This window comes from Nanorana parkeri, unplaced genomic scaffold (assembly GCF_000935625.1).
Source record: "Nanorana parkeri isolate BGI_ZX_2015 unplaced genomic scaffold, ASM93562v1 scaffold282, whole genome shotgun sequence".
NCBI classification, from domain to species: domain Eukaryota; kingdom Metazoa; phylum Chordata; class Amphibia; order Anura; family Dicroglossidae; genus Nanorana; species Nanorana parkeri.
Window position 1 is genome coordinate 34,650 of NW_017306550.1, and position 14,037 is coordinate 48,686.

The following is a 14,037-nucleotide window of genomic DNA, read 5'->3' on the forward strand; positions in this document are numbered from 1 at the left end:
CACCATGCTGACAAATACTAAAGTCAGGTTACTCTATGGTCACAGTAAGCACATGTATATTGCTATTATTCAATATGTTCATGCCAAAACTAGCTAGACGGGTACAGGCATCAGTCAGTTGTTGATTGCACATGATGGTCTGTACTTAAAGCGCACATTATGTGGAAGAAACATGAGCAGCTTAATTATCGAAATGTTTTAATATTTCTTTGTCCGTTCTCGCTGCTATCTCCATATTTTCTTGGCAACACCCAAAACAGCAGAGTTTTATTTCACACAAAGATCCCCGTTATTGTGTCATAAACTAAAGGGCAATGTTAATCAATAGCTTCAGGGAGGTCTAAGCCATGAGCAGCAAGGAAAATATCAGTGTCAAGTTTCCACTTCCCTTTAATATACCATGAAAAGCTAGGTCAGGTAGACCCACAAACAGCTAAATGCATTCACTTGAGACATTAAAATGACAAAGTAAGTTTACCCTTTATCCCAGGGAACTTTGGGTTCGTTTGAAAACATATAAGGGGGAGGGGGGTTACGGTGCTGAGAGGTTTCACATATAACCTTTGAGGATAAAACTAGTTGCCTAGCTGTCATGCTGATGTTCTTAAAGACCTCCGGGCAAAACATGTAACCCTAGTAGTGGGGCAACCCCCGCACTGCAAGGGTTAACTGCTCATTTTTCTCTAGGGTTAAAAAATAAAGAAGTAACTTGCCGGATCCTGAGATGGCTTGCTCTAAGGCCTTGTTCACACCAAGCGCGGAGCAGTTGCAGACCGGATCAAAACTGCGTCCAATGTATTCCAATGGTATTTTTTGCTCCAGTTCACATCGCAGCGTGCAGTTCCAGAGCAGGTGAAAAAAACTGCAGCAAGCCCTATTTTACCTTCTCTGGAACGCATGCAAACGCATCAAAAACACAGCACAACCCACTGCACTGCGTGTGCAGAAACCTGAGCGGATCTGCTCCGCATTTGGTGTGAACAAGGCCAAAAAGGTGGCCATACACTTTACAACCCTTTCGTCTTGCGAGGGTTGTAAAGTAATTTAAAAAACGTACGATCTGCCCATCTTGGACAGGCAGATCGTACTTGCGATCATTGCAAGCCCGCCCCCCTGAGGGGCGGCCTTCCGATGACTGCAATGAGGGGCGGCCTGCTTGTTCGACGGAAGACGTGCGACCGTACAGTAGAAACGGTCGCACGCCTTCCATACACTTTGCTTTTATCGTACGATCGTGGGATTTCCCATGATTCTCGTATGATAACCGGTCCTTCCAGCCTCCTCCTCCTATCCCTCTGCAGTAATCTAAGGTCCCATAAATCATCAGGAGGGATTTTGGTCCACTCTTCCTTACAGATCTTCTCTAAATCCTTAAGGTTTCTTGGCTGAGTCAAATAAGTATTTGATCCCCTAACAACCAACAATAATGCTGGCTCTCACAGACCAGGCTATGTAGTACACAGATTAGTCCTGTCAATTTAAGAAGGTGCTCCTAACGACAACTCATGTATATAGAAAACACCTGTCCACAGAATCCCTTTCTTCCATTCAAACCTCACCACCAGGGGCAAGGCCAAAGAGCTGTCAAAGGACGTTGGGGACAAGATTGTAGACCTACACAAGGCTGGAATGGGCTACAAGACTATCAGCAAGAAGCTTGGTGAGAAGGAAACAACTGTTGGAGCAATTATTCACAAATGGAAGGAATACAAAATAACTATCAATCACCCCCGGTCTGGAGCTCCATGTAAGATTTTGCCTCATGGGCTAAGGATGATCAGAAAAGTGAGGGATCAGCCCAGAACTACACAGGAGGAGCTTGTGAATGATCTCAAGGCAGTTGGGACCAGTCACCAAACAAACTATTGGTAACTCAATACACCACCATGGATTGAGATCCTGCAGCGCCAGCAAGGTCCCCCTCATCAAGTAGGCACATGTACAGGTCCATCTGACGTTTGCCAATAAACATCTAAATGATTCAGAGAAGGATTGGGAGAAAGAGCTGCAGGTCAGATGAGACCAAAATTGAGCTCTTTGGCATCAACAACTCACTGTGTTTGGAGGAAGAAAAATGCTGACTATGACCCTAAGAACACAATCCCTACAGTCAAGCACATTATGCTTTGGGGCTGTTTCTCAGCTAAAGGTACAGGCCGATTTTGCCGCATTGAGAGGCCAATGGACGGGACCATGTATTGTGAAATCTTGGATGAGAACCTCCTTCCTTCAGCCAGAACACTGAAAATGGGTCGTGGATGGGTCTTTTAGCACGACCATGACCCAAAACATACCACCAAGGCAACAAAGCAGTGGCTCAAGAAGAAGCACATTAAAAAGGTCATGGAGTGGCTTAGCCAGTCTCCAGACCCTAATCCTATAGAAAATGTATGGAGGGAGCTGAAACTTGAGTTGTCAAGCAACAGCCAAGAAACCTTAAGGATTTAGAGAAGATCTGTAAAGAGTAGATCACAATCCCTCCTGAGATGTGTGCAAACCTGGTAACCAACTACAAGAAACGTCTTACCTCTGTGCTTGCCAACAAGGGTTTCTCCACCAAGTACTAAGTCATGTTTGGCTTGGGGGATCAAATACTTATTTTACTCACTGAACTGCAACTCAATTTATAACATTTGTATCATGTGTTTTTTCTGGAATTTTGGTTGATGTTCTGTCTAATTTAAAATACACCTATGATAAAAGTTATAGACCGTTCATTTCTTTGTAAGTGGGCTAACATACAAAATCTGCAGGGGATCAAATCATTATTCTCCCAACTGTATGAGGTATTGAATACATTGGAGGTTTCTATATTTTATTCTGCTGTCGTTTTGCACCTACAAAGCCCCAAAAGCCCCTATTGCCGCTTTATGAGGGGTGGTACTTCACTCAGTGATTCAACATATACACACTTAGACTTGTTTAGACAAAGTACAGCCTTGCTTTAAAGTGTGAAAAAAAAAGTCAAGAGGAAGGAAGGACGACCAGCAGGGTTATTCACTAAAGGATGAACAATCTAGGACAGTGGTGGCGAACCTTGGCACTCCAGCTGTGCCAAAACTACAAATCCCAACATGCATCTGCCTCTGGGAGTTATTTCTGTGGCTGTCAGAGCCTTTCAATGCCTCATGGGACTTGTAGTTCCAAAACAACCACTGATCTAGGACAACATGGCTAACTGCAGCTATTTTTCCAGTTCAGCTATGTTGTCCTAGATTGATCACTTCTCCTGCCTCCTCTAAACTCTTCACACCGTTTTGTGAATAACCCTGTTGGCCCACCTAATGACAAGTGCTAGCACCAAAGTACATGCTAAAATATTGCAAACTAAAGCAAACCGCTGGAGACCATTAGAAACAGGTTTATTAAACAAAAAACACATTTGATCAGTTACATATCTGGAACAATTTCTTTAAAAAAAAAAAAAAAATATACAAAAACAAAAAGTTATCGCCGTTTTTGGAAGATATTTCCTCGGCCCATTCCACGTCCTCTTCCTCTTGCAGCCACTGAAAAAATGAAAAGGTTTGTAAAAACACTAAAAAAATTGATGTATGAAAATGCAAAGTAGACAAAGAAGGGAATAAGAAGTTTTACAGAATAGATTCATTGTTGTATGCTTAGTGTTCTCAGGGATAGAAGCTGCTATCAATGAACCAAAAAAGTAATCTGCAACCATTGCTAGGAGGAGATACAATTCTTAACTGTAGATTAGGGACAGGATTGTTTTCAGTGTAGTGCTTCTAAAGTGCCGATAAACACTATGTAGGAATGCCTTTGTAACACACTTGTTTGATGGAAAATGGCAAGCAGCAATCTGTGCACAAAAGCATAATCTACCAATACTTGGCAAGGCCAGCTAGGAAACAGGATTTAATATAAAGCCTCTTTCTAAACCAAAAGCATCAGTTTAGCATGTTCTTCCGATTTCCCCCCAAATCCTCTCTATGTGCTTGTCTTTTCCATCTGTCACAAAAAAGTCTACATAAAGCTCAAAATCAAATTACTAAAAGTCTTTTGCATAAAATATAGCACCACAGCATAATCACATTACACAATTATGAAAAGTCCCAGGCACCATTTAAGAACCAAGGCCTTTTTTTAGTTTGTTACGTTATAATCCACATTTTAGGCCTGAAAATTACTTTAAACCCCCAAACATTATATATATTTTCTGGAAGACAAGACCCTGTAGAATAAAGAAATAAAAAAAATAAAATAAAAAAAAAAAAAAAGACCAGAAGGTGCAGCGAATCCCTCGAAACAAAGCAGGGGTGTCTGGCGGGGAGGCCACTTTACCAGATCGTAGAAACGATCTGGCAGCAGCTGAGCCGCCAGAATCGCTTCCAATGTAAAGCCGGCCGCCGGCTCCACAGATATGAACAGTCGCCGGGAGTCTGTTTAACCCCTTAAGGACCCATGACGGGATTGTCATGGGTCGTGAAGGGGTTAACATGGCACTGGAATAGCGTTTTTTTGTCCCTGTGCAGTTTTAAAGTGGCACATGAACTCTCACTTCTCTTGGGTCACAACTGGCATTAGCGACGGATGCGTTAGGCCTCTGAGCTTTTCTATTTCTCTACATTAAATAAAAGTTGCACTAATGTAATATTTAGTCACCAGACTTACATAAGTGTGTTGGGGGAAAAAAATTACAAGAAAATACATTTCTAATTTTTGACTATTTAGTCCAAAAAAACCCCATAGGATAAATATGTATGAATCCAAGTTGGCTCTCAAATTAAAGCAATATCGGTCTCAAAAACAAACTTTAGCACAGGCTACAAACCCTTAAAAGCTATAATGTGCAGAACTGAGACATCACCAAACCCAAATGCCCTGAGACGCAAAGGGTTTTACGAACAAAACAGCCTAGGGACTCAAGTGGTTAGATTCTTTTTTAAGCAGGCTCCTGGAAGGATGAGACTGACTGAAGACTAGTATTTCATCTGCATATTTGTTTAAGCTAGAGGCTTACCTTGAGCTTTGAGAATAGCTGCTTTCCCCCTTCCAGCACCTGAACCCTGATTTTTATTCTTCATGCTCTTTAACATGGGGGCATTTTTCAACATGTCTGGAAGTATCAAGAAACGGATTTTGCTTCCTCTAATGTAGACCTGTTCAAGTTGTGCAACTCTGCCGTCCCTGTAGGTTACAGTGATGTTTGACATCTGAAAGAAAACATTGGGTGAGTTATGGTTCAAGTGGTTGTACTAGCTTAAAAACACACAAAAACAAGTATACATACACAAAAAAAAAAAAAAATCCTCATCTCGTAAATAATACACATCAGGGCATAGAATACACATGCAAGACTAATTTCCACATGCACTGGGTCAGGAAACACTACAGCCTATGTTTTCCGCCCACTGTTATGGAAAACAAACATATAAGTACAAAAAAGGAGAAAATTAAATCCTTCAGTGAGGCACAGAATACCCAATGGCAGAAGTCCAATAGCACACCTCTGTAGATCCTCAATTCGAAACCCATTTTTTGTACAGCTCCTCCTCAGATCCGGTCCTCTTGTTTGCTTTAAAGGAAAGCCAGAATTTTTGTACCGCCATAAAATCCTTCTTTTGAAGTCCATTGAGGGACACAGGACGTCTTTCAGCTTTGGGTTATATTGCCACTTAAGGGAGGACTGGACATTGCCAAAAAACAAAACACTGTAGACCAGCCCAGGATAACCCCTTCTACTACCAGCATGTCTTAGTGCTGTAGTAAGGAAGTGACAGCCAATCCAGGATGGGGAGCGGCGATGTGGGCAAAGATAGCTGTCATTGCGGTCACAGGAGGCTGAGCTCTCCTCCCGCAGCGCCCAGCCCAGCCTCCTGTGACAGTTGCCATGAAGGAGAGCCAGTACAAACAGTCAGTGATTGCTGAATGTTTGTACATAATTGAGGACAGAGTATGTTTACTATATCTTCAATTATTAATGAATGGGAGTGCTCTACATCATACGATGTCCCCATGTTATGATTGAACAGGAACACTCAGGATTCCTGTTCATTGATAACAGGGCTGCAGAAAAAAAAAGTTGAGGACTCGTGTCCTCAATCTCTTTTTCTATTTAAAAAAAGGGAAATATCAGGAGTCTGTTTAGAGCCCTAATATTTCCCCAAAGCACCTAAAAGTAAAGTAAAAAATAAAATATTTAATAAACATGAATAAAAAAAAAATTAAAAAAAAAGTTAGAACAAAAACATTTTCAGTTCAGCCTGACTTTCTCATTTCGGTGAACCTCTAGTAGTTCTACTTACATACTAGATTTTCCTTACATATATTTTTTTCCATTAAAAAAATCTCTATTTCTTAATGACAACTGAGACCAGTTTAGGATAAAGACTTTCAGTTATATTTTAATGTAATTGTATGGTTACCCACAAAATGTTTACAGACAGAAATTGCTACAGTTTTTGGGTATCCTGTGGGCAGGTCTATTCATAAAAGGTGAAGAGTTTGGAGAAGGCAGGAGAAGTGAACAATCTAGGATAACATAACTGAACTGGAAAGTGAGCTGAATGGGAGAATTTTTCCAAATCAGCTATGTTGTTCTAGATTGTTCACTTCTCCTGCCTTCTCCAAACTTTTCACCCTTTTGTGAATAACCCTGTAAGTCTAAAATTAGATGCAGCGCAATAAATCTTGTCGAACACAAAGTCACAAGACCAATTTATACTATCATTAAGTGCTACTTGTAGTTCATTAGAAATCAAGGTTGCATGTTAAACTCTTGGGAGGTTCAGTAATGTTTTAAGGTCCCCCCTTTATGTTTTGATAGATTATGTTGTAAACAAAAAATGGAAAGCTATTTTTATTCCCAATAAAAATTTATCGGAAGAAAAAAAATAAAAGGCAGCACAGAAACGTATGCTGCACCTTGTATTTGCACTTCACACAATTACATTGCGCCACGTAGTGGGCAACTTCCAAATAGTTTGTGCTCACTATATCACAGCTGATTATCATTTTCTCCATATACTGTAATAGCGTCACTAAGGGATATGGCGCTGGCAGTAAAAGGGTTAAAGCTGAGCTCCAGCCTTTTCTCCAGTCTTGCACAGGCTCCTTCTTCTGCACTGAAATCTCTTACTTGGATTTCACCACACAGTGTGCATTAGAAGCAGCAGCAAGTCAGAAAGAGCTTGTCTCATTTCCTGGCTGGAGGAAATACAGCATCATCTAGCTCCTTCCTCCTCAGCCTTACTGACCATGCCCCACCTACCCCTTCATTCACTGGATTCCAGCTCTTTCGGTTATGTAGGCTCAGCTTTATATGTGGGAGTTGCCTAGGGATACCCACTACTCCAGAATGACATCCGCCCGTTTTGATATTTCTTTAATTTCTCCCAAGAGCCAGACTATTGCTTGCATTAGGGTTGAGTGCTATTGAGAGGAGTACCGAGGCAGGATGCTGTGATGTTTTCAGGAAACCCCTCCCACCTGCCATAATCTACCTGGATAGTATAGAGAAGCCCAGAGACCCAGTGATGACATCCTGGGTATAAGTTAAGTTGTCATAAGTAGGGATGTTCAGATATCAGTGCTGATACTTGGCTTTTTCATGAGAAGTACCAGGGTTGCAGCTGGGAAGTACCTCTGGCGCTCCACCACTGTCCTGAAATCATTAGCCTGTGTTTTAGAAAAATCCAGCGTACATCGCACTCCTGACCTAATAATACCCTTAGGTCAGGTGGGTGCCAAAGTGACTGCAGATGCATCTGCAATCCAAGATAAGTGTATGTATAAAGTCACTCGCACTCCAATAGAATTTCAAGTCAAAAAACGGTTTATTGACTCGATTGCCATCACATCATATAGCAAAATGATGATGATGCTATAGCAATCGAGTCAATAAGCCATTTTTTGACTTGAAATTGCTTTAGAAAAAACGATAGATTAGATAGATAGACATATATACATACACATACAAATCATACATTAAAACAGATGTACAAATTCCAGGAGCTCCGTGTGCTCCTTACAAAAGACATCTTACTCCTAACTTTTGCATTTCTCTCTAGTCTAGTAGCTGGAAAAGTATCTGTACATGTACCGAGTACTTGTTATAAGAACAGAAAAGCTTTAGCTAATATTAACATGTTGAGAGGGGAAAGGAGGGACCAGGGAATGCCAAATAAAAGCAGATAAAACTTTATAAGGAGTTTGCTTGATACAGCCTTGCAAAGGTGTAAAAAGTAAGTTATCAGAAAACTTCTGAGTGGAGCCATCGCTTGAACATACACTAAACAGGTTGACTATAGGTACGTTAGTTCAGGCTCATTTATCTGGAGTTATTTTTGCAATAGTGTCACCCGCTAGTGCTTACATTTGATATGAATGTTCCAAATTGGGAAATGGAAGCGAGACATTTGCTGAATCAGAAATGCCATTTAAACTAGGAAATGTTGCTGTAAGTTAAAATATACTATATGCTTCGTGGGATCCATTAATGTTTCTGTTCATGCTGCAATAATGTAATGATCGATGTGCTGGATGAATGATTGCTAGACCTTGCACAGCCATAAGCAGAGTTGCATTTATACATGGATGGTAATATGGATTTGTTCTTGTACAATGAACTGCAATAAAATTCTGGGGCAGATAATCGTCAGATGGACATTATAAAAACAGAGGTTTGGTACAGTCTAGCATCTACTTTCATGTTACAACAATTGTGCAGTGAATCTAAACAGAAATGCAATACAATAAGCCCCTAGTCCTATTGTACCAATTAATGAGCACTCTGTAAGACTGGATATACACTGTTACATCTGAAGACATATTCGTGCAGCAGAATGCATGAGTTTTGCTGCATGAAAATGGGCAAGTGTGACCGCGCCCTAACAGAACTGAACCGTCCCCTTCCCCTGCAATACAAATTTGCGTGAGGACACCTGTACTAAGTGGTGTGACTGTCACACAGCTATGCCAGCAAGTAGCATTTCCTTTCGCAGAAATGGATGTAAAAATTAGCCACAAATCATAATTTCTGCAAAAGCAGGACTATATAGAGAAAAGGTTAGCATGTACTGTCTGCGCGGGTTTCCTCCGGGTACTCTGCTTTCCTCCCACACGCCAAAGACATGATGGAAGGTTCATTTGCTCCCGTCTAAAATTGGCCCTGTATGTGTCTGCAATGGGGACCTCAGATTGTAAGCTCTAGGGACTGTGAATGTTCCGTATGTAAAGCGCTGCATAAAATTGTCTGTTCTATATAAATACCTGTAATAAATACATCAAAGACTTAAACACATAAAAAGGTTTCACCTGGGATTTAATGACACTGTTAGCAAAGTATGATAGGCTTCCAAATAACAAGAGCCAACACAACCTCTGCAATTGTTGGCTGCTCCTGTAGATAAAATCTAGAGGATTCCTGTCCCTGCTAGATGTGAAGAAATGGGGTTGTGCCCTTCCCAATTTATCAAGCTGTGTGTACAGAATGCGATATTTAGGTCTATGGGATTGCAAAGTAGTAGGTGCACTGAAATGAAAATGTCAAAACGAAAATCGAAAGCGGGAAAAAAAATGTCAGGCCGAAACCCCCCCAAAAATTTTTTTCCCTAACCTTTTAAAATATTTTAATAAAACTTAATTTTTTTTATATTTTAGTTATATTACATTTTATTTTTTGGTGCTTCAGGGAAATATTGGGGGTCTAAACAGATCCCCGATATTTCCCTTTTAAAATAAGAGTCCTCAATCTCTTTTTCTGCAGCCCATTATAAATGTGGGAGGCTCCAGGTAGCCTTGGGGTGTGAAAATCAGTAGCAGCTGTGTGCTGACAGCTTATGCTTATACCGCCTTGCAGTCACTGATCTGCTTTAATATATTGTCCTCTGCAACTCCAAAAACAACCTGTGGTCAGAAATTGTAAAAGGCTAGGGGACTGTTCAGATGCTCGTTTCACTATATGTCCGAGACCTTCTCAGTAGCAGGAGAGCTCCAAGATTCTTCACAGTTTAATGAGGAATCTTCACCTTTTGGGGTTTTAGGTGAGGGCTCTACACAATAACTCCTATTTCAGAAAATATAGATATGGCTTAGCCTGCCAACCATGCAGTGCCATTGCAGCATTTCTGAGCCCACAATCTAAAAGCTGTCAGGACTGTTCAAGAGCAATGCTTGGTAACCAGCTATACTAAGATGGGCTTATGGGTAGAAGGTCCTGTGCCAGGGACAAGTGGGCTGATTAATTAAAAGAGTGAAGTCTCCACATAAATTGTGTGAATATTCACCTTAATTATCCAATCATGTGAAAAGCAAATTCCTGTTCACTGTGAATACCTAATCATGCACAGATCAAATAAGTAAAATGCAATTTGTGTGAAAAGTCTCAGTACCTTCAGTAAATCTGCTTCAGTAACCCATTTATGGTCCAAAATTACCATTTTATCTCATTACTGCTAACATTGCAAGCAAGGACTTTGCAAAGACTACAACACTCGATGAAATTAAGCAATTTTCTGTTTGCATATAGACATTCTTCAACAATATCTATGGGTGCAACGAAGAGAGCAATGATGAAGTGCAAGATGCTTTAACCCATCAAAACTCAGGAACTTGGATGGTTTCCAGCAAACAAGGGAATGCTATACACTGACTGCTGTAGCTTACTGAATGCTAGACACTGATGGACCCTTCATAGTTACATATAGTTACATAGTATTTGGGGTTGAATAAAGACATACGTCCATCAAGAACATCAAATGCCTTTGAGAAATCCAGGTATGCCACATCTACCGGCTTCCCTCCATCCATATCTCTACTTACCCCCTCATAAAAAGTTAGCAAGTTAGTCAGTCAGGAACGGTCTTTCCTGAACCCATGCTGATTGTCATTAACTATGCCCTTATCCTTAACAAATTTTACCAAATAGTCCTTAATTATACCTTCTAACAGTTTACAAACTACCGATGTTAGACTGACCGGCCTATAGTTCCCTGGTTGGCATCTAGCCCCCTTTTTGAATATTGGAACTACCGTAGCCCTCCGCCAATCACATGGTACCCTACCAGTCACTAAGGATTCCTTAAAAATTAGGAATGGTCTTGTTATAACCTGGCTTAATTCCTTAAGTACTTTGGGGTGAACGTTATCTGGTCCAACTGCTTTATTTGCATTGAGCATTTTAAGTCTATGTTCTATTCCGCTTTCTGTCAACCATTGTGGTATATTATCGGTTGAACTTTGTGTTTTATCACGTACGTCGAACCCGTTTGCCTCCTGAGTGTATACTGAGGAGAAAAAAATTGTTCAGTGCCTTGGCCCTCTCCTTGTCACTTGTGAGTAACTTCCGGTTTTCGTCCTTTATTGGGCCTATCTGCTCCTTTCTTAGCTTTTTATTGTTAATACAGTGGTAGAATTTTTTAGGGTTTTTTTTTTACTATCTGCGGCGATATGCTTTTCGCATTCTATTTTAGCTTCCCGGATTACTAGTTTGTATTTTTTGTTACATTCTTTGTATTTAAGGAACGCCAATGCCGTCCCTTCCCTCTTATATTTTATAAATGCCATTCTCTTTGCCTTAACATGTAGTTTTACAGTTTTATTTACCTGTAAAACTACATGTTTTATTTACCTTCCATTAAAAAAAAACAAAAAACAATTACAACAAATCTAGATACAGACTGCTCCTCAGTTAGCAGTATCTATACGACAGTTTTTTTTGTGCATTTATGACTCCACCATCTGTGATCTCCACTGGCAATGAGACATTCAAAACAGACACAATCAAGAAGTGGTCGGGGTCAGGTTTTATTCCATTGCTGTGCTATATTAGACTAGCTGAGGGAGAAATCTATGAATGAAGATGCCTACTTCCAATAACTCTACATCAACAACAGAATAAAAATATTCTGCACTGTTATTTTATTTATGGCCAACATTAGATGCTACTGTTATGTATTTCTACACATGGACTATCTATGCCAGGGGTGCACAAATATAGAATTCAGGAGCTGGTCTGTGCAATCTAAGAGCCAGCAGAATTTAGTTTAGGTACCAGCTTCATTGACAATAACTAGAGAAAACCTCAAAAGTCAGGCACTGGCTGTAATTTTTAAGAAGCATTGGCTAACTGGCTCATGGGATTTATCTGGCCCTGACATATGCCAATTACATATGATATAGTATTCACCTGGCAGTTCATGTTATCCTCCGCCTCAATGAGCTTCCCCCTGTACACCTCGCCTGTATTCGTCTCACAGGTCACAATATGTCCTTCAGCTTCATGGAGAACCTTGATGGGAACACCGATAGACATCTTGGCTATAAAGGATTAAAACCTAAATGAAAAGAAAAACAAAGTTAATGAGATATTCACAAACCATTTTTCAATTCCCTCAAACCTTCCACATGAATCAAACATTTCTTTACTACACCCAGTTAGCCCAATGTATTTCAACTCACATGAAAGCACTGCTAAATGCAACATGATTGATCTACATCATGCTACAATAACAGCACCAGTAAAACACTGTGATGCAGCATCAGTAACAAAGTTCCTCAGCCTCTGCAGGTAGGCTCAATTACAAAAATATAAAACAAATTTAAAGCAGCAGAAACAGTACTACTGATAGCACATCAGAAGCACATCAGAAAAAAATATATAAAATAAAAAAAGTGTGTATTTTGGCACACAATTACTCACACATACAGCTTTGAGGCCTATGCAAGTAAACTATTTTATTGGCTAGCATATTTATTCTATCCGCTAGAATGAATTTGCATGTATACGAGTGTAAATTGTTCCAGTAAGCTCATTTGCAAATATTTAAATCCACAATGTGCATGGACACATAGCTGAAATAGAGCTGCGTTCAATTGAGTTTATAATATATACACACACAACTTTAAAAGTGGAGTCTTCATGAGGCCTAAAAGGTGCCAAGAGACAAAGAAGACTCACCAATATGGCTGTTCATCAGATCAGAGAATGTTCTTATGTCTCTCAACAACACTCCCACCCCCATGATGCCCAAGCCTCTAATGAAGGAAAAATCAGTCTGTTCGGGTGGTTCTTCCTGGCTTCCCATTGCATCGGAGTGTACATCCACCTTCTGTAGACACAGGCTGATCACTAAGGCAGCTGGCACAGCAATAAGGATAAACAAAGTCACGTAACCACTTGGATCTTAGGCCAATGTAGTTTAGTCATATACCACAGGGGGGAACCATGTACTTTACCTTACCGAAGGAGCCCAGAACACTACCCAGCCGGCTTCCTAATCCATGAACCCATTCATTGCGCCACTACCCCCTTGTACCCAGCCATGTACCCCGAGGAGCCGCAACAGCACTGCGCCCCAAGCAGCGAACACACGTACCGACTTGTAGAGCCTCCAATATCCCAACACCGGTCACCCCACCGCTACAATACTCACTTCCTCGCGTGGCTTCTGTTCTACGATCTAATGGCGTCCCGCCTGCCCCACAATGCACCACGAACAGGAAACAGAAAGCCTCCAGCGACCGTGATTTCCTTCTGCCGTAAGCGCAGATAGAAACAATAACAGAGATACAAGGTTCCGCCTGATGAATAGTTCCGCATTTACACACCAGGGGGGCTGTTATCAAAGCTGCCATGGCAGAGCTATTGGACGGAGATTTTGATTGTTTCGGTTTTTTAAAGGTGAAATAATCATCAGTTGCCTGGGAAATACTTGTTTTCTTCAGTTTTGGGTATTCACCCCATTATTATCATACTGTTACCATCGAATGGTTTGGTTAGATGTGGGATCTGCAGGTGCTGTGACATTAGGTTTGCCACCTTTTCTTCCGGTGAAACCCGAACACTCTAGCGATGCATGGAAATGTTTTTGGGAGAATGAGTCGTGGCATATTCATATGTACATAGCGTCACCCATTCATATTTAGATATTACAGTTGAGATTATTTTTAGTGGGGGGGGGCAGTAGCCCCTATCTCGATTTGGTTGCCCCAGTCTGCCTGACATCATGTGTCCGGGTTTCAGCTGCCATGAAACCCGAACACAGCATTCAAAACCCGGACTGTTCGGGTGAATCCTGG

The 14,037-nt window shown here is 40.9% G+C and overlaps 1 protein-coding gene across 1 annotated transcript; it reads right to left on the reverse strand.

The window, feature by feature from the left end:
• Nucleotides 1-3,346: 3,346 nt before the first annotated feature.
• Nucleotides 3,347-13,467, reverse strand: SNRPD3 (small nuclear ribonucleoprotein D3 polypeptide). The gene is made up of 4 exons (XM_018557397.1): nucleotides 13,392-13,467; nucleotides 12,146-12,293; nucleotides 4,979-5,171; nucleotides 3,347-3,509 (listed from the first exon to the last, which is right to left on the reverse strand). Exons 2-4 carry the CDS (start codon nucleotides 12,269-12,271, stop codon nucleotides 3,448-3,450), a joined length of 381 nt encoding a protein of 126 aa, XP_018412899.1. The 5' UTR covers nucleotides 12,272-12,293; nucleotides 13,392-13,467; the 3' UTR covers nucleotides 3,347-3,447.
• Nucleotides 13,468-14,037: the final 570 nt, after the last annotated feature.

Coding starts and splice junctions, on each gene's coding strand:
- SNRPD3 (XM_018557397.1), bottom strand. CDS start 12,271: ATGTCTATCGGTGTTCCCATCAAGGTTCTCCATGAAGCTGAAGGACAT. Junction 5,172..12,145: donor AGGATAACATGAACTGCCAG/GTGAATACTATA, acceptor GTTTTCTTTCAG/ATGTCAAACATCACTGTAAC. Junction 3,510..4,978: donor AGCTATTCTCAAAGCTCAAG/GTAAGCCTCTAG, acceptor TCATTTTTTCAG/TGGCTGCAAGAGGAAGAGGA.